This window comes from Eptatretus burgeri, chromosome 11 (assembly GCF_056783735.1).
Source record: "Eptatretus burgeri isolate ZD-2024b chromosome 11, Ebu_testis_v1, whole genome shotgun sequence".
Taxonomy (NCBI): domain Eukaryota; kingdom Metazoa; phylum Chordata; class Myxini; order Myxiniformes; family Myxinidae; genus Eptatretus; species Eptatretus burgeri.
The window spans coordinates 55,830,877-55,858,281 of NC_140971.1; the positions used below are offsets into that span (position 1 = coordinate 55,830,877).

Consider the following 27,405-nt stretch of genomic DNA (forward strand, 5'->3'; position numbering starts at 1 on the left):
TCCAACCGAGAAGGTTTACTTCGGTGTGAGAGATGCCATAAGCATAGAGTTTGGAGATATTGATAGACCAACTAAAGTTAGTAAAACAGTACTGCAAGAACATTCAAATGTAATTTGGCCTATATAGGTGTGCCAAGTGCACATTCTTAAAAGATAAACCAACAGAAATGGATAACGTAAAAATCGACCGAGATATAACAATACAGCAGCTGGAGAACAAAGCGTTATATAAATACCCCGGAGTAGAAGAGGGCCACCAAATATGTCACAAGCATGTAAAACAATTATCAAAAAATACCTACATAGAATGAGGCTGATCCTAAAAACGTACCTCTCTCCAAGAAACAAAATCAAAGCCATAGACCAACAAGCAGTTTGAGTTTTCCAATTCATTAATTGTGGAATCATAAACTGGCAACAATCAGAAATTACCAAACTAGATATCAAAATAAGGAAAATCCTCACCATCCACAAAGTGTTCTCTGAAAGACAGGTATGAATGGAAGGTGTCACACCTGAAATAAATCAATCCGTGTCAAAGGTGTCACAACAGCAATGAATACAGCCCCAATGACTGCAAAAAAAGACAAAAGAAAAAACATAAAATGAAATACAGCACCAACAAATATACACTGCTAAATGGGAGAACGATAAAAGAGCAGGAAGGCATTAAAAAAAATGGACAGATTGGGAATAGACAAAGAAGGATCACTGGAATGGCTATCGAGAGGTCAGCTCAACTGGGACGGAGAACGAATCATGATAAATGCCCAAGATCATGGACCGATGGCTTCAAGAAAATGGCAGAACCGAGTCAATCGGACATGTATACGTTCTGCAAGGTAGAACCAGAAAGCATAAGCAACCTCCTGTCGGGATGTAAAAACTCATGTCAGACCAGCAGTCCACACAAAAGCACAACACGGTATGTGGAGTAATCCACTGGCACATCTTTAGAAATTTCAATATCCCAGTCCTACAAAATTCATGGAAACATGAACCAAAACCAAGATTGAAAACCAGGAAGTAACGCTCACACACAGTGCCTTGAGAAAAAAAGTCTACACCCTCTTTCAAATTTTTCCCCTTTTGTTGCCTTATAGCCTGGAATTAATTTGCATCAAATCAGACTTTTTCCACCTTTATTTACACATCGTAACCCACAACTTTCAAGTGAAAAACCAATTCCACAAATTTAAAGTGAAAAACCAATTCCACAAATTTCAGAAAATTAATTAAAAATACAAAAATAGAATATCTTGGTTGTATAAGTGTCCAACCCCCCTTATAATAGCAATTGTAAATTAGCTCAAGTGTAACCAATCACCTTCAAAATCACACACCAAGTTTCTTGGCCTCCACCTGTGTTAAACTGTTGTAATTTTTTTTTTTTGTATACCTTGTCGAGGCTCGTATGAGAGCTATTACATAACGCACAGCAAGGGGGGCATGAAACAAAAGGGGTGGGAGTGGGAAGAACACAACAGTGGGGAACAGGGACATTTGGAGATCTGTGGAAGGGAGAGGGATGGGGCAGGGAATATGGGGTATACAAGATGGACATTACAGGGACTTTCAGGAAGGAAAGCAGGGAATTTGAAGGAGGTGGGTTTGGGGTGGATGAACGGGGGTAGAAAAGATCGAGGATTTGGATGGGGGACGATAAGAAGTGATGGTTAACAGCTGTTTTGAAGGCCTGGAGGGAAGAATGGGATTGAACAGAGTGAGGGAGTTTATTCCAAAGGCGGGAAAAAAGATTGAAGGTGAGTAGTGATTCGTGATTTTGGTAGTTTTACCAGAAGGGGGTTGTTGGCGGACCTTAATTCTGATTATTTTTGAATAAAATCAGCTGTTCCTGTAGGTTTCCTCTAATGGGGAGTGCGTTTCACAACAAAGACTCAACCGTGAGCACCAAGGAACTTTCAAAGACCTCCTCGATAAAGTTATGGAAAGTCACAGATCAGGGGATGGGTATAAAAATATTTCAAAGGCCTTGAATATCTCTTGGAGCACAGTCAAGACAATCATTAAGAAGTGTAAGGAGTATGGTACCACAAATACCCTGCCTCGATTAGGCCGTCCCTCCAAATTGGATGACCCAACAAGGAGACAACTGATGAGAGAGGCCACCAAGAGGCCAATGGCAATTTGGAAAGAGCTACAGGCCTTTATGGTAAAGACTGGTCATTGTGTGCATGTGTCACCGATACCCCCAAGCACTCCACAAGTCTGGCCTGTACGATAGGGTAGCAAGAAGGAAGCCATTACTCAAAAAATCCCACCTTGAATCCTGTTTGAGATATTCAAAAAACCACTCTGGAGATTCTGAAGCCATGTGGAAAAAGGTTTTGTGGTCTGACGAAACCAAGATGGAACGTTTTGGTATAAATGCAAAACATTACATTTCGTGTAAATGCAACACAGCACATCATGAAAAGAACACCATCCCTACTGTGAAGCACGGTGGTGGCAGCATCATGTGATGGAGATGTTTCTCATCAGCAGGGACTGCGGCACTTGTTTCTGGGCACTTGTCAGGAAATAAGGGATAATGGATGGAGCAAAATACAGAAAAATCCTAGAGGAAACCTGCTGCCCTCTGCAAGAAAGCTGAAATTGGGATGGAAGTTCACCTTTCAGCATAACAACAACCCAAAGCACACAGCCAAAACTACACTGGAAAAAAAAACTGCACATAAAAAAATAAAAACTTCCAAAACTACACTGGAGTTACTAAGGAACAAAAAGATAAATGCCCTTGAGTTTCCCAGTCAGAGCCCTGACATTAATCCAATCAAAAATCTGTGGCATGACTTGAAGATTGACATCCATCAACGCTCCCCATGCAACGTGACTGAGCTTGAAGAGTTTTGTACAGAAGAATGGGAAAACATTTCCCAATCAAGGTGTGCAGAGAGTTGGTGGAGACCCATCCAAATAGACTCACAGCTGTAATTGCTGTCAAAGGTGTTTCCACCAAGTATTAACTCAGGGGGGGTGGACACTTTAAAAAAAACTAAGATATTCTAGTCTTGTATTTTAATGAATTTTCTGAAATTTGTGGGTTATGATGTGTAAATAAAGGTGGAAAAAGTCTGATTTCATGCAATAAGGCAACAAAAGGTGAACATTTTGAAAGTGGATGTATATTTCCTATAGGCACTGAAGGTGTAAAAAAAGAAAAAAATGACATTGCTAATTGAGGTTTCTGTACCCAGCAATTTTGACCAAAATAACACAGAAATGAAGAAAATGAGCAAATATCAAAGTCTAAAAAAATGAAAACATCCAAAATTATACCAGTGATTGTTTGAGCAACACGAATGATGAAGAAGAACCTTACAGATATCTTAAAAATTATCCCTTACTACAAACAAACTACAGTTGGAAGCAGTTCGGGGTTCAGTGACTATCTTCAAAAGAGCCCTCGGAATAAAACTATGAATCATGACCCCCTTACCAGCACGCAGGTGGATACTTCGCGACTTGGGAAGACTCTGTTCTATGAAGCCCGCATATGAAGGTAACAACTAATGACACGCACACATGACACACGCAGCAAAATTGCAAGCCCTTTCCACAACTAACTTTTCCTCTCTCCACCGCTAATTGCAAGTCCCCTCCACACCTAACTTGCAATACCCTCTCCCACCACCACAGGGTGACCCATCCAAATAGACTCACAGCTGTAATTGTTATCAAAGGTGTTTCCACCAAGTATTAACTCAAGGGGGGGGGGGGGTGGACACTTTAAGAAAAACCAAGATATTCTAGTTTTGTATTTTAATGAATTTTCTGAAATTTGTGGAATTGGTTTTCCTTTGGAAGTTGTGGGTTATGATGTGTAAATAAAGGTGGAAAAGTCTGATTTCATGCAATTCAAGAATGGGTGATGACAAACAAACACAGTGTTTTTCGGTTTATTATATGGATGATTAAAACGAGGCGAAAAATCGAAAAACATCTGCTCGTGACCTTACTTGCAGCTTTCTTGGATGGCCAAAACTCAACGATTAACCTCGAAGTTGCTGATTTTTTTTTCTCATACCGTTTTAATGTTCGGTGTACATCATAAAGGTCATGTGTCGGGTTTGAGATGCAGATCACCACCAGTTTCACGTGTCATTATTAACTCGCAGAAACCCACAGAACATCTGCGGTTAAAGCCCTTGCTCTGGAGAATGCAGTTTGCCATGGGAGAAGACTGCTGAGGGAGGTAAATGACAACCTCATCTAATGTCTCACGTTAAGCCGTGTTGATGTTTATCGAGTAGGCCAAGCGTAAGGTAAACTAGATTCTCTGTAAAATGAATGGCAAGCTGTTGTCACTCAAGGAAAACTTTATTCAAGGGATGAGAAGTCGATGCTCAACATTCTGTCCATTAATCATTTTCACTTCCACACAGTTGTGATGCAGATGGACGACCTCTAATCTGGTACCATTGCATAGTCCCTGTCGCAGGGCAAGGTTGCGAAGCAACATGATGATGCAACCAACCTTGAGATTAAGGTGGAGATGGGGCATTCTGGATGGTGTGAGGGAATTGATGAATTCCATGGGATAGTTGTCTGCCTCTTCAACACCGTCACACTTTACTGAATCGACACTGAGCTAAGTGACTGCTTCACCTGAAAACATCTGCATGACTTCTTAATGCAAGAGACAGGATGATATGGTACGTCTGTCCTCCCTGGTGGTATTGGCAGACATCTCCTTGTTCAAAGAACCCCTTACAAGTCATGCAGCAGGTATCTCCATGATATTTGTTATAGGTTGTTGCTCGACACGGAGACTTGCAGTCATCTTGAGAAGTCTTCCTGTTCTGGGACAATGCACATGTTTTGAGTGATCTGGAACTGGTGAAAGCGTTTCCATACATACGAGCATTTGAGACGTGTACGTGACGACTGCTGGTGGGGATCGTGGTACAATTGGTAGAACTTTCCTGAAATCCCCACCAAAAAGAACGACTTTGCCTCCAAAAGGCCGTTTGATTGCAGTGACGTCTTCAAACACCTGTCTATGGCAAGGAGTGCATGGGTGGGTATCATGGATGTTTCATCGATGATAAATAGCATCTGGTTACACAGAACCTCAGCCTGTTGTGAAGTGGGAGAAAAGTTGCAGGAACGTTTCTAACACTGGTACTGGCAGCTTGAATAAACGGTGTACTGCTTTTCCCCCCAGTCAAGAGTGCAGCTGCAATTCCAGTCCGAGCTGCATATGCAACTTGACGGCCATTGTATTTCAGGTTCCTCATGAGCATGTTGAAACCATTTAGCACAGTGGCATGTGTCGAAAAATAGGCTAACCATTGCTGTAATAACGAAGGAGGAAGTTCACAGAACACGATTCCCCATGCAGTGTTCAAGTATATACAGTACTGTACTTCAGTGTTAATGAAATGATGATTTTTATCGATTGTTAAAGAAAAAAAAATCCAAAAGTTTATTGCTTTTGAAGTAATCCGAAAGCAGTCCCGAATACCACCCCCATTTAACCTTGATTTAAATTGAGGTACTGCAAAACTGCAGGTTCTTGTAAGTACATTATTATGACAGGTGGTTTGTGCTCTACAGTAGTCAAGTGTATAATTAAATTTAAATAAGATAAAGTTTGTAAAAGTCATATCAATAAATAAATTCTGCGTTTAACCGCCATTTTCCACAATGTATATTACACCACCATATCGAACACGTTGCATTAGTTATTTGTGCTTGTTGTTTGTGTCCTTTATGACATCCCTAAAAACAGTACGTTTCCTGTTTAGAATGATTTCCCATTTTGTTTGACTGCCAAGCAGGAAGAGTAAAAATATTATCTCACTCTCTGTGCATGCGCAATCGGGACAAATTCAGACAAAGTATGTTAAAACAAAAGACTTGGTTTCATGTTCAAAATATAACATTCAAATTAAATGTTGTTCCTTGATCATAAACTGTTTAGACATATGGACGCATGGACAGATGGACGGATATGAACCATATGCTTAATCCCGCTTTCAAAGTAATCACACAACAGTTATATTTATTACGTTACATAAAGGATCTGACTGCAACTGGACTGGACGGCATCAGCTCACGTGTCCTAAAAACTTGCTTTGCTGCTCTTGCACTTCCTCTCGCTGACCTTTTCACCCTGTCATTTTCCATGAGTCATCTTCCATCTGCTTGGAAATCAGCAAACATCACAGCATTACATAAAAAGGTGCAAAAACGGATCCTCTTAACTACAGATTAATTAGCTTAGTAATCTCGGCCAATCATCAGCAAGGTCTTGGAATCCATCATCGCAGTTGCCATAAAATAATTCCTTTACTCCAACAGCCTAATCTCATATCATTAATTTGGATTCAGACCTGGTCACTCTACCATGGAAATGCTGCTTATACTTTCCCAACAAAGGACGGAGGTCCTCATTATCAGACATGAGATTAAAGCCATCTCTATGGACATATCAAGCTTTTGATACAGTTTTGCATCCTGCCCTGCTCTCCAAATATCTGCCTACAGAATCCAAGGCCAACTACACTCTTGGATTATGTACTTTCTCCACTCTCGTAGCCAACGTGTGGCTTTCAACGGAACCCTTTCTTCCCCTCTGCCTGTCAAGGCTGGAGTACCCCAAGGCAGTTTCTTGGCCCAATCTCATTTCTAATCTCCATCAATGACCTCATTGACTCTGGAAAACCCTCTTTATCTCTTTGCTGGTGACTCCACTCTCTGCCATGACATCCCTCAACCTTCTGACAGACAGGCAGCATCCTCTTCCCTCTCCTCAGACCTTGACAAAATCACAAACTGGTCAAACACTTGGAACATGTCATTCAATCTTGAGAAATCCCTCCCACATTCTTTTTCTTTTTCTCTCTCTCTCTCTCTCTCTCTCTCTCTCTCTCTCTCTCTCTCTCTCTCTCTCTCTCTCTCTCTCTCTCTCTCTCTCTCTCTCTCTCTCTCTCTCCTTTTTCTTTCTCTTTCTCTTTTTCTCTCTCTCTCTCTCTCTCTTTCTCTCTCTATCTCTCTCTCTCTCTCTCTCTCTCTCTCTCTCTCTCTCTCTCTCTCTAAAAGGACAGTACTGCAAAGTCTTCCATCGACCTTCTCAACAACTCTCTCAAAGAGGTTCAGTCACTCAAACTCTTGGGTCTCAGTCTCAACCATGATCTCTCTTGGGCAAACCACATTTGAAATTTGGCCTCCAACACCAGATGCTAACTGGGCATCCTCCGTCGTAAAAAGTCCTTCCTTGGCACATCTGTGCTCCTATCCACCGACGAGGCTTTCATCTGCAGGTCAATGGAGTACTGATCTTACCTTTGGGCTGGCTCCCCTGCCTCAAATCTTGCTCAGCTTGATGCCGTAGAAATCAAGGCTTTCAAGATCATTGGAATCTCTTGCGATGAAGCTGAGTCTATGGGCTTGGCACTTCGCCATCGCAGACAGGTTAGTCATCTCTCTGTCTTCTACCACCTCCTTTCTGGTCTTGCACCCTCTGCCTCGTTAACCCCCCCTCCCCCACCCAATTCCCTCTTCCTTCCAATTTTCTCTCCTTTGAAGTTTCCTTCTGTATATCCATCTTGTCCACCAAAAGCATCTTCTCCTCCCCCCTCCCCACACCCATCGTTTGTTTAAGTCTCCCTCTATCTTAGCCTTCAACTCTGCTGTTACTATTCCCCTCCACCCCCCTCTCTTCTGTTACTTTTGTGTGTTGTGCATCCTGTTTTTGTCTGTGACATCCTGATCCATTCAGTGTACCTGCTCTTCCACAAGCTGAGACTATGTACACAAAAATAAATAAATAAGAAAAGAAGAAATTTATATCAGTTGCACATGTCCACATCTTTCTGTTGTCAATAAAATGATTTGTTGATTCATTTTCCCATCGTAAGAGTAAATGACCAGCAAGCCTCGGTTAAGTTAGATATTCATGGAGTCCTCGGTTTTGACTATTGTGTCGTGTCCCTTGGGAATGGTGACAATTGCTAAAATGAGTATCTGCTACTTTTCAATATGCATGACAATTAACATTTACCATTCCAGAGAAAAGAAGTCCTTACAAAATTTTGACATGTGACCTCGTAGCATCGTGTGGTCTAATGCCTGATAGTCCCAAGTATGAAAGATTCTGACACGGACAGACTGCGTTGAAACGATCCTGTGAACTTGTGAACACTCTTGCCTTACTTTCGAAGTCTGAATGTGTACGAGTAATTATTAGGGTGAAGGAAGGACAGATCAAAGTAACATACTGGCCTGAGTTACTCTGCATTCAATTTCCAAGGACAGTGACCTGAGGACTAAATATTGTTATTCTGATACTCCCCCCCCCCCCCCATGCAGATGTAACCACACTTCTCTGCAACATCTCCTTTTACAGGGTACCTCCTGGAATTGGCATGAGCTATGGGACCTGGGTTGTAGAGACATTTCACATTACTGTCTAACAGCAGATGTGTGTATGTATATGTATATGAATATGTATATATATATATATATATATATATATATATATATATATATATATATATATATATAATATAAAATGACCGTTTTTACAGCCATTTTTCCCTGCTGTGCAGGGGTTGGGCTTTTTCTTGAGGCAATGTTTTATGGCCGGATGCCCTTCCTGACACCAACCCTGGTCGCCTCTTACGACACACAGGGATATGGTACACGTATTCTTACCGGGGCATACACCGGGACCAGTACACTGGTACTCATTTCACCGACCTCGGAAGGATGACAGGCTGAGTCAACCCCCTGGTGTTAATTCAGCAGCCAACGGGGCTTGAACTCAGGACCCTTGGATCCCAAGCCACTGCCCTAACCACCAAGCCAACACCAGGATATATATATATATATATATATATATATATATATATATATATATATATATATATATATATATATATATATATATATATATATATATATATATATATATATATCCATGTATATATATCCATGCTCTGTGATAAATAAAGAATGGTGATTTCTCACTGATGGTACTGGCACATGAAGCGAGGCATCCAGCCAAGAAAGAGAGAGAGGGAGAGAATTTCTAAACCCCACAAGATGCTGGTAACCCCTGATCTCACAGGAAACAGATTTTATTGAGGTAGAAGAAGAAAAAGCAAGAAACCAATCATTGAACAGTGAGATCAAAAGAAAAGGTGCACACGAAGATACACAGCAAGATTAGACCATCACAGCTATCATGATAATATAAACCAGGAGAAGTTACCAAACAAAAGAATCACTGCAAAGGAATGCAAACCACAAGTTGAATCCACTCACAACAATCGGTGTAGGCCCTTTGGAAATGCCAATGTTCCTGCTAAAGGTAAATGGATAAATTAATTACGAATCAGTTCCACGAAAGAGAGTTTCTGAAAAAAGTTAAATCCCAATTATCAATTCTCATATCATCTGTGCATGGTGAGCAAACACGGGTTCTCAACAGCAGAAGTGCTTCAATGATTCTGGGTGGCAGCAGTCATGTGTCCTCCTGCCAAAAGTGTCTGCAATCATATGATATATTGAACGAGAAATGGAGATTGTAGAAATGTGATCATTTCCTTGTCATATCATTTGTATGAGTGGATTCACCAGATGTAACACAATTGAGGCAAGGGTTCAAGAAAAACCACAATATTTCAAGACACTGTTTTGTACGAGTGGATTCACCAGATGTTTCAAGACGACAAAACTACACTGGGAATAATTCAATAGAAGGAAGTGATTGTGCTCCGATTCAGTAATCAAATGCTCTTGTTCTCATAAGAGACTCCAGAAAAATCTGCATTCATGACGATGTGACATTACAAGGACATTTCTCTCACACCCATGTAAATCAGTGCAGTTTTAACATTCGGATGACATGGAATCCTGAAAAGAGAACTCTTTGTACCTTCCTCGAAGTCAACATAAAGTAATGAAAATACCTTACATGGGTTCTCACTCCCACCAGCAATGAACTCACACAACACTGACCACGTAGCCCACCCCATCCCCCCCGCACATGTTGCTACCCTGTGTAGGCTCTCTGCATTCACCACTGCCCTACGAAGGCCCCATATCTGCATGGGCCACTGCCATATGTCGCCCCCCTTCTCCCCAGAATGCATCACTGCCCTGCATATGTCTCCATTCCCTTGTGCTGCTGCCCTGCATATCTGCTCCCCCCCCATATGTGTCGCTTTGCTGAATAGACCCCCTACCTACCATTGCCCACTGCCTTAGGAGCCCACCTCACCACTACCCGACATAGCCAGCCCCCCCCTCACCAAACCACCACAAGCACCACTGCATGCATAGGCCTCACCAGCTTTCGCTACTGCCTTGCATAGGCCGCCATGGAGCACTTCACTGCCCTTCATAGCCACCCCTTCCCCATGGCCACACAGCACTGCCCTGTCTAGGCCTCCATGGAATGTGCTGCTGCCCTCATGACCCCATTCCGCAGGTACCACTGCCATACGTAGGTCTCCCCGACGTGAATTGTTGCCCTGCATAGATCATTTGGAATGTGGTGCTGCCCAGATCATTTATCTTCCTGGTTTTGAAAGATGTTGGCTTCCAAGACGCCGCCCATAAAGCCCTTTGGTTATGTATTCATTCTTTCTTTTGCTTGGTGAAGTCTGACCAGATGGAGTAAAAAATGTTCGATAAACATGAAAAAAAAATTATTTCTTCATTTGAAAACAAAACCTCTCACCACCATGGTTTTATATGGATTGTTAATGAAAACGAAAGTGTAGAATCTGCTACAGGTGAGCATTAAGGTGCTATCAGACTCTTCTTCTTCTTCTTCTTTCGGCTGCTCCCATGAGGGGTCGCCACAGCGGATCATCCGTTATGATCCGCATAGTGATTTGGCACAGGTTTTACTCCAGATGCCCTTCCTGACGCAATCCTGGTCGCCTCTTACGACACAGGGATATGGTACACCTATTCTTAACCGGGGCATACACTGGGCCCAGTACACTGGTACTCACTTCGCCGACCTCGGAAGGATGACAGGCTGAGTCAACCCCCTGGTGTATTAATTCAGTGGCCCAACGGGGCTTGAACTCAGGACCTTTTGGATCCCAAGCCGCTACCCTAACCACTACGCCAACACCAGGCTATGTGCTGTCAGACTAGATGGTTAAAAAAAACAAAAAATTGATTACATGAGTGAGGGATTGGTTGCATGATGTGTTTACTTTGTGCATGGAACCTCATGTCCTGTATGTTGCTGCAAAAAACAGAGAAAAGAGAAAAGCAACTGTGCAATTGAACCATATGACAACAGGGGCTATAGGTTGGAAGGAAGTCGTGCCTTTGATGGGTCAAAATCTAGTCCAAGGGAAAGAGTCTCACATTTAGAAAGGGAGGATAAGTGTGGCATTTTACTATGGCTGCCCCTTGGAGGGTTTAGGTTACCAGATGACATTTGTCTCAGCAGAAAGCGTGCAGAACTGGGCTGAGAACACGAGGTCATCGAATATGGTGCATAGCCATGGTGCAGAGACACCGCTGCTCCTTCGTGATGTCCAGGGGTGTCTGGCAATGCAGGTTGTGAGGCTGACAGAGACCGGGTATCATGACCGAAACCTATCAGGTTTGTTGGCAAAACCTGTGTGCTGCGGTGGAGAGCTGGATAGCGAGATGATTGGGTGTTACCCCAAATCGAACCTTGGGAGCCGTGGGATATATGCAGCCCTGAAGTTTCAGGAGGACAAAGGTGACCATCTTTTGCTGTCCCAGTAATCTCTGATGTCTCAGCAGATGGGCTGTGGGTCACCGCACGACTTCCAGTGACCAAGAAAGCAACACCCACCACTGGGGAAGTTCCACCAATGATTGCTGATGCAACAGCAGGGATGGGTGGAGGGCTCAAACCAGCACCTTCTTCATAATAGCCACTCTGAAGACCAGATGGACCCTCCCCTGGTGAGCCAAGTCCAGTCCGCCGGGTCAATGCAATGGAAACTGACATCGCTGCTGCAGATTGAATGAGTGAGCCAACTGCTGACTTGGCAGGGGAGCTGGCCTCAACTGCCAGTTCTGGATCACGGTACATCATTTCTCGGTCATACTTCACAATGCGCTGAATTATCTCGTGTTCACTGTTGTTGAAAACGCCAGAATTAAGGTCGTGTTCGACCTTATGCAACAGAAGGGAGCTCTTCTTGCCTGTTAAGCAAATGCATAATTAGTCTACTTGCATATTATCCATGAACAAGTCATTGACAAAGTTTTGACAATGAAAAATATAATTTACAATTTTAGCTTAACCTGTATTTAAATTTTAGCATCGTTTTAAAAGTTTTCTACATCTTTCACACTTAAATGGGTGAAGTGTGTGAACACGAAGAAAAAAAAAAAGAAAATAAAAAAGTTGGCGAGGACAGCCCCCAACCACACCTTAAATATGGAACATATAGATTTTACATTTAATAAATAAATATTATATAATGTTGATGGAAAAGTGTACAATGTATAATAATAATAATAATAATAATAAATGTCAGTGTGTGTGTGTGTGTGTGTTTCCTCAATAACTCCAAAAGCATGAAACCAAGCAGACACAACCTTTGCATGCATACGAAGGGAACTCCAAGGTAGTGCAGGAATGAAAACTGAGTGTTTGGCTTAATTGAAACACCCCCTTTTGAAGATAATTAACGGCCTTATTTAATTATCCTTTATCAAGGCTCATCCTTGGTCAGCCTTCTGCCAGCTTGATGGGGTCTTAGTTCGCCATTTTGTTTGGCCTATTCAAACATGCCTTGATTTGGAAACACTATCTTCTCTCACAGACTAATCAAAGTGTATATATAATCAAAATATTATATCTGATTTGAGACTCGGATCTCATGAACTAAATAAAAGTGTCAGAATCTGGGGTGAAATCCGAAAATTTTAACAAATTGGCAATTTTTATAACTAAGTGTATTTATTTCAGCAAAAGCATTAAACTCAACTTTTTCTTCTGTTAAAATTTCGCCCAATGGAAAATCTTCCCTTCTGGACTTGGTGATGACAAACATCCCTTCCAAATGTCTGCTGCTTTTCTTCTGCTTCAATTGGTTCATCTGATCATGTGCGTGTGAGAGTCAACATATTTCTGGCTCTTCTCAGAGAGCTGCCTCAATGCCGGTGAGTTGGGCAGTTCACTCGGGCAGATTGGCAGGGACTGCAAGCAGCCATCACTCTTCAGGACTGGTCTCCCATATCTACTGCTCCTGATATTAACTCGGCCTGGGAATTCTTCCATCGAAACCTGCTCTCACATTCACAGATTCATCCTCCATCTTGTCTTCAAATAACCGACTCTTCTTCCCACCCATGGTACATTGAATTCTGTGGTGAGGCAGTTGCTCTGAAACAACTTGCCTTCTCTTCCTGGAAGGAAAATCCGACTGAAGGCAATCTCAGTGAATTTCAAAAAGCCTGCAACAAGTGTGTGTTCACTCTCAGAAGAGCCAGCAAACATCTGTCCAACATAAAGATTGAACTTTCAAACTTGGCTCCCTCCTCAAAAACCTGGTTTGGCCTTGTCAAGTCTGTCTCTGGTGTATGCTCCCCTTCAATCCCTTCCCTCACTTCAATAGCACCACAGCTGACTCCGCTCGTGAGAAGACCGAATGCCTCAATTCTGTGTTTGGTTACAAACCTTGTGTCCCCATCCCCCCTCTCTCTGTACCCATATTTTACAGTCGTTCCCAACTGCTCCTGGATGCTATATCTTCTGAATCCGAAAAGTTTCTGGACAAGTGGACAAGTTTCTGTCAATGCTCGACTCTGACTCTGCTCCTGGACTGGACAGCATCAGCTCACTGTCCGAAAAACCTGCTCTGCTGCTCTTCCACATCTTCTCTCTGCTCTTTTCACCCTACCATTTGCCTAACGTCAGCTTCCGTCTGCTTGGAAATCTGCCAACATCATTGCATTACATAAAAAAGGTGCAAAAACAAATGTCCTTAACCACAGACCTTTCAGACTACTTCCAATCATCAACAAGGTCATGGAATCCATCATCGCAGTTGAAATGAAATCCTACCTTTTCTCCAACAGCCTCATCTCAAATCACCAATTTGGATTCAGACCAAGTCACTCCACCTTGGACATGGTGCTTCTATTCACCCAACAATGGATGGAGGCCTTCAGTGTCAAACATGAGATTAGGGCCATCTATCTGGAGATATCTCGAGCTTTCAACTCGGCATCCTGCCTTGCTCTCCAAACTCTCTGCCGATGGAATCCAAGGCCAACTCCACACACGGCTGAGTGACTTCCTCTACTCTCGTAGCCAAAGCATGGCACTCAATGGAATCCTTTCATCTCCACTCCCTATCAAGGCTGGAGTGCCCTAACGCAATTGTTCTTGGCCCCATCTTATTCTTGATCTACATCAATGATCTCTCCGACTCTGGAAAACACTCTATCTATTTGCTGATGACTCCACCCCCTGCTGCAACATCCCTCATCCTTCAGACAGGCAGACTTGCAGTCTCTTCGCTTTCTTCAGACCTTGAACAAAAAAAATCACAAGCTGGTCAAACACTTGGAATATGCTGTTCAATCCTGAAAAATCCCACACTCTCACTTTCTCTCTCCAAAAGGACTGTCTGGCAACACCCCCCCCATCCCCATCTACTTTCTTAACAATCGTCTTGTGGAAGTTCAGCCACTCAAACTCATGGGTCTCACAATCAGCAATCACCTTTCTTGAGAAAACCACATTTCAAAGTTGGCCTCCAAAGCCAGTCGCTGACTGGGCATTGTCCGTCATACAAAGTCCTTCCTTGGCACATCTGAACTCCTATCCACATACAAGGTCTTCATCCGCAGCTTGATAGAGTATTGCTTTCCCCTCTGGGCTGGCTCCCGTCTCACACCTTGTTCAGCTTGACGCCGTGGAAACCAAGGTCTTCAAGATCATTGGAATCTCCCGCGCTGAAGCTGAGTCTATATGGGCATATCACTTTCCCATCTCAGACACGTCAGTGTGGTCTCTGTCTTCTTCCACCTCCTTTCTGGTTTTGCACCCTCTGCTCTTTCTGAGTTTTGTCCCTCCACCCCCAGGTTTCTTCTGGGCACACACAGTCCCCCATCAACCCCCTTCTCATGAAACTACCTAAATCCAGGATCACTGCTCACCTCCAATCATTCGTTCCTCATTTTTCCCACCTGTGGAACATACTTCCACACCCTCGTCAATCTCATTCTTCCCTCCAGGTCTTCAAGACAGCTGTTCTCCACCATCTCAGATCATTCCCAACCCAAAACCATGACTTTTTCTACCATCATTAACCACACACCCCCACCTTCATCGACTCAACCCCAAGCCCTCCTTATAGGTTTCCCCTCCTGGGAGTTTACTTCTCTATCCATCTTGCCCACCACATGCGTCCTTTCCTTTCCCCATTGCTCCCCACTCCCATAGTTTGTCCATGTCTGGGCATTCAACTCTGCTGTTTGTACCCCCACCTCCACTGTTACTTTTATCCTATTACATCCTGATTCGTTCAGTGTACTAGGTCTTCCACGAGCCTCGGCCATGTATTGTTTTGGATCAACAATACATACCACATAATTGGAAATGCTGTTTTGGTACATACTGTGCTAAAAGGAAACTGAAATTAAGTAAATATGACGCTGTGTAAAAAGCAGTCAGCTGCATCCACGTGTGGGGGCTAAGGAATGTCAAGGTTACTGATCGGAGCAATATGTGGGGACTAATGTCCAACACATCGCTCTGTACAAAGTTGCACTTAGGCTAATGTGTCTGAGTAATGTATCAACTATTCTTCCACATGAAAGAGAAACAGACTGGGAGAATGAATTATTATGGAGAGAGTCTTTGAAGACACAACGGCATGCAGTCACCTCGACACCAGGCCTCTGAGTGACCTTCTATGTGACACAATAAAAGGATGGGCAGAGAGCCATGCAATTCAGGAGGATGCAATGCGGCCAGTGAGAAGCAACAGCTGTATGCGCGGCATGTAAAAGCTGAATTTCAATTTTTTTTTTTTTAAACCGGGCTCAAACAGCAAAGAGGATATTGAGAGTGTTGCAAGCTAACCACGAATGGTGCTGCAACTCCAAAGCCCTGACTCAAAAACCAGCTGCACCTCTGAGGATGCTGGTCGAGCATATCTGCTGGCCAGTTGGGTTGTCGACGAACCTTCTGCCTTGCTGGTACCTCGGGGATGACATCCAAACAGGCAATTCCTCTCTCATCGTATGGAAAAGGCAAAGGGCCTGTTCTCCTTCTCACTCGACAGCACTGTCAGTCTGCAGTGTGGTCCTTAAAGGTGAGTCGTGGACTTGGATTCATTTGCTTGCTTCGGTGATTCGAAGATCACCCTCTGGGGACTTACAACACGACTGGCCGGTCAAACTTCAACCTGTGCACACTCAAGGGGGCAAGCCTGCTTCGAACGTGTCCACAACAGACTCTGACATCAATTTATCTCCTGCTGAGGTTTTATGCCAAAGAACTGGGTGCCATGAGATATTTTTCCGACTTGAAAGTCGTGAGTCAATTCAAAACTGCATTGAAACCTGTCATGTGTGTGTAACTTGGGGAAGTTTTTAAGTCATTGTTATGGGATGCTCTTAAATGGCGTTAGTGTTTGAAAGGTAGACATTAGGAATAATTAAACTACTTATTAAATATCGTTCTGTTTCGTGTCATTCGTTGGTTTCACCTGTTAAACAATAGAGGAGACTCATTATTGTCCGGAAAACTTTTCCACTGTGCTACCCTTCCAGGTAACTGGTGCACTTAGGTTGGTGCTTAGAGGAAGCGTGCAACAGTATACACAAAACGAAAAGCACAGTAATATTCATGTGTTGGTAGTGGAGATAGTAAAGTGTGTTGTTCGTCTTTCGGGTGCTCCCGTTGGGGGTCGCCACAGCGGATCATCCGTTATGATCGGCATACTGATTTGGCATAGGTTTTACGCCGGATGCCCTTCCTGACGCAACCCTGGTCGTCTCTTACGACACAGGGATAAGGATTTGGGTTTCACCATGATTCCGGGCTGCCCTACACCCTCTCATAGCACGGCCCAGCGCAGAGCTCCCGTCCTCAAGCGATCCTCCAACCCAAGCCTCTGAGTCGCCGGATTACAGGCGCACGCCACTACGCCCGGTTGGAGACAGTAAAGTGTATAAGAATAAATAAATAATCCATTGTCGCATGTTGGTAGTGGAGATGGTGGTGAATATAAATAAATAATTCTTTCATACTCGAGTGTGGTCATTGAGAAGGAAAGGGAATATAAATAAACGGTTAATAGTCGCATTTTGATCGTGCAGATGATAAAGTGTACAAAAACAAATGTTTCCTGAAAACCATGAACAATCCTGTACTCTTCTCCTCGGTCAAAAATAATAACAATACCAAATCAAATTTGCTCCGTTCTCAAAAGCATTTGACGAGCCTCATGTCCAAATATTAATGCATACATGTTCCAAACATGAAATAAATGTGTCCGGTCATTTTTGGGTAGAGGCTGCAGACACACAGGAAGGACCCAAAATAGAAGTCTCCAGCTGGGATTAGGCCCGGTTGGGGGATAAAAATCATAGGTTAAAGATGGCTAATTGTATCCCCATAAACACAAAATAATACTGTCTTAATCACCAGCAAGGATTGCGGCTTCATGCCTCAAAATATCCAAGTCTTTGGGGGAATAGAAAGGGCATTTGTGGTGCAGTAACAAGGTGATAAACATAAAGGAGGGCAGGTTGAGGTGAAATCAGGAAGTAACTATGACGGAACTCGGTAGAGCGCATACCTCCACCAAGCTGAACAGTTTACGTTTTGTATCCCACTGATAGGTCAGATCTGGATCCGGACGTGAACTCAAATCTACTCAGCTTGTTCTTGTCACCCAAGTTTTGTCACAATCCATCTGCAACATTTTTAACCCCACCTGGTATTAATTCAACGGCTGAGTGGGATTTGAACTCAGGACCCTAGGATCCAAAAGCCCACCACCCTAACCATTAAGCCAACACCGGGCATAACGGTGAAGAATCACTTGAAAAATTCAACAATTCTCGTATCCGGATCCAGATCTTCACCAAAATTTGATTTACTCGTCTTTGTCACACACCCAACCAGGGGTGCGTTCCGTTACCAAGCAATTAGCTAGCGCTTGCCAAGACAGCCGTTCATTATCAACAGTTTCAAATGGATTGCTTGCTTGACTGCTTAAGCCACTTGGCAAATGCTCTACAAGAAACTTGGTAACTGAACACACAACTATCCACCGAGTTTCTTCTGAATCCATCCACAACATTTGGAGATATCCTGTTCACAGCCAAACAAACAGACAGGGGTGAAAACAACCTCCATGCACTTTCGGTGGTGGAGGTAATGATAAGACGTACTTCCAAAAAGAGAAAAAAAAAACGCTCACATCTCATTCAAATCTATCTTCTTGTCCTATGCTACAAGATCACACTGCATCGGTGATATATCCTGTCCTTAAATGTTGATCATCAACCAGAAGAACATTATTAAATAATGAAATTGCTGATCAACAAAGCTATGAGTTTTAATTGATCATGCAAAAATAAATAAATAATAATTGTGACCATTTTCACGTCGGTGGTGTAAATTTATTCCCATCACGGACAGGGCTTTTTGTTCCCCAATTTCACTTCTTTTACATTTAAATGGCCCTGAGCGAATGTAAATCAGCTGTGTGGGAGCAGCACTACACTGCACAGTCTTGTGTTCGACCTACGTCCAAATACCCGACTCGGTGGTGTAATGGTTAGAGTGTCCACTCTGAGTCTGGGAGATCGGTGGTTCAAGCAAGCACCAGGAGAGTCATATATCCAAGACAAAAAATGGTACATGCTACTTCCTTGCTTGACGCTCAGCATTTAAAAGGATAAGAGCACGAACAAACACTGCTGCAAAGGCAGTGGCAAATCAACCAGTAGAAACCTTGCCAAGTAACTGCTTCAGCAACACCAATGCTCTGTAAAGGGTACAGTTCATCAAATGGTCTAAATTACATTTACTGTGTGCAGGGGGAATGCTGTGCACTACCACGCCCTATTATTCCTATACATCTGCATTCCGCATCGGCCGAAGATTGAAGATATATATATATATATATATATATATATATATATATATATATATATATATATATATATATATATATATATATATATATATATTGTTGTAGTATTCCCGCCCGCCCGGCGTGTGAACGACCGCGTTTCACCAATAGCAGCAGGTTCGCCCACCGAACGGACAATCCAGTCGTGACTTTCTACAATGGCATCAGAAACCAGTCACGGATGGGTTTTCAATCCCACCACAACCTTGTCCATACCCTACCCATGCTACAGGGTCCGATCGCCAAATCTTCGATTTACCTAATTATTCGCGCGGGTAGGTTACCGAGAGGTTGTACCTCAACGGGACTGCTTGGAAACGAGCCGCTTAAGCAGCCCGCTTCCTTTTGGGATAACCGAGCGGGGTAATATCGAGCAGTCCCGTTGGACCCGATCACTTTACTGGCTATTTAAAAGCCAACTAATATTCAGCAATACAAGATGGCATTTCAATGGGGGCATGGACGCAACGTACAGGTTTACATTTAAACCAGCACATTTATTTACTCTACGTATGCAGGAACAATCATGCAGTCATTCAAAAACACCAGCATGCACGTATACAGAACAAGCAATGAATGCGGCACGGCACGTGGGCAAGACAAAGCGTGACAACCGTCTACAAGTAATTATTAATGTGCAGTCACTTACACAGTTTTACTTACGGGACTCGGCGCCACAACATTCATTCGAAAGAAAAGCAGGAAAAAGAACCCCATCAAAGGCAATGGGGTCAGACTGGACTTCTTGGGTCTTTATGGTGTGGGACTTGGCAGACCGAACAAGTCCCACGAGACCGTTGCAGGTTACCTGCACCCTCGTGGTGTCTGGCTTGGGCGACCCGCGACGTCCCGTCCCCACAGCAGCTAGCGTAGCCACGGTCGAGCTCGGGCCTTCGGTGTGGCAGGCGAGCTCTCTCCAGCTCTCTCCACCCGAACGCGCTTGGGCGACCCGCGATGTTCCTTCCCCACGGCAGCTAGCGTAGCTGCGGTCGAGCTCGGGCCTTGCCAAGTGGCCGGGTGATTCGGTCTCAGTCGGCAACTCGTTTGAGAGGAACGAACGGGTCTTTGCTCTCTTAGAGTTGATGCTCTGTAAGAACCCGTCCGTCCCTCAGTGATGCTCGAACTGCGCCGAAGCCCGATCACCTCAGACCGCCTGTCGCTGGCTGGCGAGCTCTCTCCGGCTCTCTCCACACGAACGCGCGGTTCCGCGCGACACAGCAGGCAAGGCTGCACCTCCAGCTCGTGTCTCCTTCGCGATGCCCGGACTCTCCACCGACTGCAAGCTCCAAGCTCCCGACTCCGCCACAAGCCCAGACTTCCATGCAGTTCCTTGGCTTCTGGCTTCCTCCCGACTCCCCGACCTCTCCAGACTGACTCAGACTGACCGATCAACTCGACCCAACTCGACTCGACCCAACTCGAACGCGAGCTTGGCGCTCTGCTCGTCCTTTTATAGAGCTGGTGAGACGCAGTTTGGCTTCCGATCCTCGACCTCTGACCTCTGCGCGGAAAGCGGACGTGCGCGAGATCACCAAGCCTCTCGATCCAATCGCCTCTGACCTCTGACCTCTGCGCGGAATGCGAACGTGCGCGAGATCACCAAGCTTGATCCGACGAGCAAACGTCCCGCGTCGGCCTGCAGCGACGCCGCTCGATGCGGACTCGCCGCGGCTGGCACAAAGATGGCGTCGTTTCGGAGACGAAGGTGAGGCGATGTTTGTGGTGTGGAGATGTTGACGGTTGCTGGCGAAGTGGTGAGGATGGCGTGGTTTGGTGAGAGGCAGGTGTGGTTGTGGTGGTGGAAGGCGGTTGGTCTGAAGCGGTTGTTGAGAGCGATGTTGGTGGTGGGGGTGGTTGTTGTAAAGCAGTTGTTGAGAAAGATGTTGGTGGTGGACGTGGTTGGTCCAAAATAACGATAGTAAAGAATAACGGCTAACTCAAAGATCACAGCCCGGTTAACATAAATAGTTCCCTTCAAACAACGGTGGGGAAATCTATCTGGACACGGACTTATCGGCCGAACTGATCTAGGGACCTTTATGGTGTTCTCTCAATTTCCATAGCTGTAACGATATACAATGTCAAGGCATGTATAAAAGCTAACTGCGGACCAATGGGGGGGAGAGAAAAGGTGGGTTTTAGCAAACAGGCGGCATGGTCTGTGTATAGCAAAGCACCTCATGAATCATCAGAACTTGCAATTATGCATTGCATATCAGCACAGGCCACTGGAGGAGGAGAAATAGTCTGAAGTACGTTCAGCTGCCATGCTCTCAGATTTCTCACCCCACGGCAGGGCCTTGTGGCAACCAATAAATATTTAAGGATGATAGACATCCAAGTTCCTCCTTTGTGCTGCTACTGTATCCATCCCATAGATCATGCTTCTGGACAACAGTGCTGCCATCTGTCAGGCCTGTGAGGTGCAGAAATGGTCTCAAGAACAGGACTGTACACATTACCTTCACAAATCGACCTACCATAGCCACCATGTTGTCAGTAATGAAGCATTACTTTATCAGCCTGCATTGCTATTCCCAAAAGTTAAAAATAAAATTTTAAACAAGAGAATAAAATGCCTGCATCATGCTGAAAACGGTTCAGATAATTTTGGAGAAAATGTTCAAATGATTGTAGTGTTATTGCAAAGTGCAACCCAAAAGGACTCTCTCTTTGGTGTACTACCTTGGGATGATAGCTGGCTCCCCCTCCATGTTAATCTGAGAAGATGGGAATTATTGCTGGAAATTCTGATTGATGAGGTCACACCTTCAGGCAAGGAAAAGTGGCCATGTTAGAGAGGTGGCTGCATAAAAGGTTTTTAGTGCACACAGGCATTTTGCTATGACAATGAGGTTTTTATAGGACCTATGACTGACTGACTGAAAGACGAAACAACCTTTCAGTCACACATCGTATTCCTGTAGTTTTAGTCCAGATCTTACAGGTGTGGCTCTTGTTAGTTGAAGAACTTTGCAATAATGCTTCACTTCCCATGAATGGGTCATCTGTGTCAACTCAACCCCCACCTCAACTCACCACTCCCCCCCCCAAAAAAAAACAAATATGTTATTTTTTATTGAAAATTACAAAAAAAACTTTAACGCCTTCCCACCTGTCTCCCTCACCTCCATCCCCACGACATGTTAACTCGGCCTGTCATCCTTCCGAGGTCGGCAAAATGAGTGCCAGCTTGCTGGTATCCTGTGTCGGAGTGGTGACCCGTCCAGGATTGTGCCCAATAGCCAAGGAGACTGCTTAGGCAGCACCAACGCTCTGCACAGAGTATTGTCCCGATGTATGGAATAGGTGGTGTGGATGCAGACTGTGAACAACTTCCGAAGGAAGCTGGACAGGTGCATAGATGTTGTTGAGAAATATGTATGGAGTTGAGATTAGGTTGAAAGTTACGGTTAGGGTTCAGACATGTGAGATGATGTGTAATTGCACCAGGCACAATTAACTAAATGGCCTTTACCTGCATCGGGTTGCCGATGTTGCTTTGTTCAACAAACACTCAGCCTACAGATCACAATATTTGTCAGAATTATTTCACCATCTCCCATGAGAGTGATCACATAAAATCCAACACCCCATGAACACTTCATAAGCTAAATTTTCCATGGGTCTAGAGATCATGCATCCCACTACTAACGCTCCTTCATTCTTTGAATGACCACTTGGTACACCAGCATAATCCGTAATAGGTGACATGGTCATGTGGTGCCCTATTTCCACCTTCGACTCTTTTAAGATGGAGATTGTGGACCACATGCCTACTATGCTCATCATTAATGACTTGGGGTTACCAAAGGAGATTCTTCCCCAACTATCGAAAGGGATGAGCAAATGGTACAATGTTTTTAATGGAATGCAGGTTTTATGTCATGGAAGCATGCAAGTAATCTTTCCCACACCTGCAGTTCACCTGCCAAAAGAGGTTACGTTTGAACTGAAAAAGAAGAGTAAAACAGCTTCCGTGTCAAAGAGAATGTCAGCAAATGTGTGGAATTAAAGAATACCAACCTATACGGTTAAGCCGGTCAATTGCGACGGTCTCAAAAGCACGGCGCATCATTGGGTACTCCTCAAGAACCTCATTGAAATGATCGACAGAGAGCGAAAAAAGGCGGCAATAGGTGTTTGCACGCACACTTGCTGTACGCCGGCCTTTGGTAAGCAAACAGATTTCTGTGGAGGGGTCACATGAACAAGGATGGCGGAATTGAGACACACGGAGAGAAGGATAAAACAAAATAACCTGCTCTAGTAAGGCAGTTAGAGAGTAACATTATTTGAAAAACTTCCCAATTACAGGTCTAATAAGGTTCCTGATTTTATATGTGACTTTAAACCTTGTTAAAGTCAGAGATTTAACAAACAATCACCACATGCATTCCGAAACAATACGATGTATCAAAATTTCCACAAAGTTTATCAGTAAGATTAAGAGAGTCTCTACCCTGAATAGGTGGAGTTAAAACAAGGAGTTTAGTTCAGGTCATCCACTGTCCTGCATCGTAATCAAAAATTAAGATTATGTGCAAGCAGTTCCTCACCCGTGTGCACCGAAAGACCCAAAAACATTTCAGAAATATTCATCATGATTCGACAAAGTTTTAACTTTTAAACGAGATACCATAGTTGTAAAGTAGATTTGATTTGATTTACCATACCATACTATTTACAGAGCATTGGTGTTTCCAAAGCAGTGTATTGAAGGGTTTTACTGGGTGGTTTGCCATTGCCTTCCCAGCTTTGTTTCTCCATGCTCGATCCTTTTAAATTCCGAGTGTCAGGCAAGGAAGCAGCAAATACCATTTTGGTGAGACACAGTCAGGGGTTGAACCATCGACCTCCAAGGGTCACAGCGGATGCTTGAACCATTATGCCGAGTCTGTTATTGTAAAGTAGAGGTCGGCCACAAATACCAAAAATAGGACCACTGGACCTGCAGCTTATCTGGGCCACGGCCTAATGCTGTAATCCAAATTTAGTAGAATTCTGATTGGTATGTCTGGTGAGGAAGACCTCTGAAGGAATTTACATGATTTTCAATTTTTTTTTTAACTGAGTCTGCCATTTTGACACATTTCCAGTCATGTGATTGGCCTGACCTTGGCAATTTATCATCAAGACCCGGTCCTAATGTTGCAACCCAAATTTTGTAGCGTGCTGATGAGTGGGTCTGGAGAAGAAGATTTTTTTAAAGGAATTAATGTGATTTTCCAAAACGTTGACCAAGTCGAGCATTTTGACAGACTTCTGGTCATGTGATCTGCATAACTTCCACAATATAATTAGCATCCCTACCCTACCATAATGTTGCAACCCAGGTTTGTAAGCATTCTGAGTGGTGGGTCTGAAGAAGATTTTTGAAGAAATTTCCTAAGTCAACCATTTTGACATACCTAGTCATGTGACCGGAAGGAGCTTTGCAATTCCTGTTACCAGTCCGGAGAGGAACGTTGCTGCAAAATTTCAGCCGGATCGGCTAAGCAGTTTGGCCAGAGAGGTCGAAAAAGGAGACGGATGGACGGACAGACGGACAGACGGACGGCGCGCGATGCCAATACCTTATCTGGAATGCAAATTCCGGATAAGCTAAAAATGGTGAGGATCATAATCATACATACTATAAACAAACCCACAAATCTGGTTTTATTTAAATAAATAAAAAAATTTAAAGTATAATTTAAAACAAATTATTAAAGGAAGAAATGAACTGACGTCAAAAATTACAAATGTCTATTTTTGAGGTTGTTACAAAATATTAATTACATTTGAATCAGATTGACGTAATTTTCTCAAAAAGTTGTGGACAGATTCGGACGAAATTTGGTGGACAGGTTGGATGTTTGACAAGGACAAAGTTATTCAATTTTGGTGAAGATCCGAATCTGGATATGAAAAATTTAAAAGTGATTCTTCACTGTTGAGAGATCATGCTAAAAACTACATGTAGCACGATATCTCAAAAAAATTTGGATGGGTTACGAGAAAACTTCGTGGATGAGTTGGGGAGGTGACAACAACAAGCAGATTAGATTTTTGTTCAGGTCCAGATGCAGATTTAGCCAACAAGTGGGATACAAAACAGAAACTGTTCAGCCTGGTGGAGGTATGCACTCTACTGAGTGCCATACTAGTTTCAATTTAATTATATACTTGAACACTATGCAGGGTGAGGTGTTTTACGAACTCTCTAGTTGTAAAAGGCACAATATGTTTATTTTTTTGTACAATGAAGAGAATAAGATACTATTACGGCTTCGAAATTAGATACCTCGGACGAGGAGGGGGGCTTTGGCCCAAGTCTTTCACGAGCTGGTCAACCAGGCCTGACGTTCGCCTGAAGGTGGCAAGAATTTGGAATTTGACTGAGGTGACATGGATAACTCCCTTACTCTTCGCAAAAGACATGGACAGTTTCTGCACTGGGATGTCAAAATGATTCTGATCATTAGGGTTGTAGCTGCAGTGCCTTCAGAAAGATATTCACATCCCTCGACGTTTGTCACATTTTGTTGCATTACAGTCTGAATTTAAAATGGAGCAAATGTAAATTTTTGTCACCGATCTACACAAAATACCCCAAAATGACAAAGTGAAAACGTGTTTTTACAAACGTTAACAAATTAATAAAAAAAATGAAAAGTTGAATGGCGAGATGGAAACTACACCTGAGAAAAAGGCACATGACAGCACACCTGGAGCTTGTTGCAAAAAGGCACGTGAAAGACTCGGAGAGCATGAGGCAAAAAGATTCTGTGGTCTGATGAGATGAAAATTGAACTCTTTGGCTGGAATGCAAAGCACTATGTCTGGTGGAAACCGAGCACAGCTCATCAACCATCGAACACCATCCCTTCCGTGAAGCATGGTGGTGACAGCATCATGCTCTGGGGATGCTTTTCAGTGGCAGGAACTGCGAGACTTGGAAGGATAGAGGAAACAATGAATGGAGCCAAATACAGGAAAATCCTTGAGAAGAACCTCCTTCAGAGTACAAAAGACCTCAGACTGTGGCAAAGACCTACATTCCAATAGGACATTGACCCCAAGAATACAGCCAAAGCAACGCTGGAATTGCTTTAGAACAAGAATGTGAAAATCCTTGAGTGGCCCAGGCAAAGCCCAGACTTTAATCCCATTGAGAATATGTGGAAAGACTTGAAGATTGTTGCTCACTGATGCTCCCCATCCAACTTGACAGAGATTGAGCAAATCTGCAAGGAAGAATGGGAGAAACTCCCCACATCCAGATGTGCAAAGCTGATACAGACATACCCAAGAACAATCGAAGCTGTAATTGTGCCAAAGGTGTTTCTTTGACATACTCACTCAGGGGGTTGAATACTGTTAGAGTTTTGGAAAACTTACCCCAAGGAGAGAGCATACATGGACACATAGGTGACCCAAGGATTAGTTATTTCATTAGTTTTAGTAGAGATAGTCCTTGTTCCCTTGTCAAGGGTTTGTTCGGAGGGGAGTATGCGTTGTGTACTTTGTATTTCCCCGGATGTCTCTCCCCCCATCCCCACCGCTACTTTCAATCTTTTTTCCTCCACCACCATTGTTCTGTTCAGACCCTCTGCTACTTTTAATCATTCCTCCTTCACACCAATGGTCCATTGGTGTGTGAAGGGAGGGGCGGGGGCTGTATTGAGCATTTCCTCAGAATAACATGGCATTTTCCACAAGCCACATCATGGACATGCCCCCATCGGCTGCGCACCAATGAGGGACAGGCTCGCACAAGATGAGATGGAAAGAGTTCACGAGACGAGGGGAAAGAGACACAGAAGGCTGAGAGATGGGGAAGGCTTGTGAGAGAAGGAGAAAAAGAATGAGAGGAAGTTGAGGAGCAAGAAGGCCCAGGGATGGGACAAAAAAAACTCACGAGAGGAAGAAAGAGAGGACCAGAAGGCTCAGGGATGGAAAAAGCTCATAAGAGAAAGGGAAAGAGGAGCAGAAGACTCAGAGCAGAAGACGGGGAAGGCTCGTGAGAGAAGGAAAAAAAACTCATGAGAGGAAGAAGGAGAGGAATGAGAGGAAGAAGAACAGGGCAACAATGCAAAGTATGAGATGGCTCATGGACGGAAAAAGAGGAGCAGAAGGCTCATTCACGGAAAAAGCTCATGAGAGGAAAGGAAAGAGGAGAAAAAGGCTCAGACGGAGAAGGCTCGTGAGAGAAGGAAAAAAAGCGAAGAGATTCTGTGAGATAAAAGCAGGCTCACATGATCAGAGTAAGAGGAAGGGA

General features: G+C 43.8%; 1 protein-coding gene across 4 annotated transcripts in view; it reads right to left on the reverse strand.

The window, feature by feature from the left end:
* Positions 1-9,091: 9,091 nt before the first annotated feature.
* LOC147017111 (potassium/sodium hyperpolarization-activated cyclic nucleotide-gated channel 2-like) overlaps positions 9,092-27,405 on the reverse strand; it is a 94,943-nt gene continuing 76,629 nt past the window's right edge. For 2 of the 4 annotated variants that reach the window (XM_085846494.1, XM_085846492.1), the window contains 3 exons: positions 23,169-23,333; positions 21,828-21,911; positions 9,092-12,177 (listed from right to left, as the gene is read on the reverse strand). In XM_085846494.1, coding sequence (XP_085702620.1) covers positions 11,297-12,177; positions 21,828-21,911; positions 23,169-23,333 — 1,130 coding nt within the window. In that variant the 3' untranslated portion in view covers positions 9,092-11,296. The remainder of the gene's footprint in view (positions 12,178-21,827; positions 21,912-23,168; positions 23,334-27,405) is intronic. The other 2 variants (XM_085846493.1, XM_085846495.1) reach the window with 2 other exon arrangements.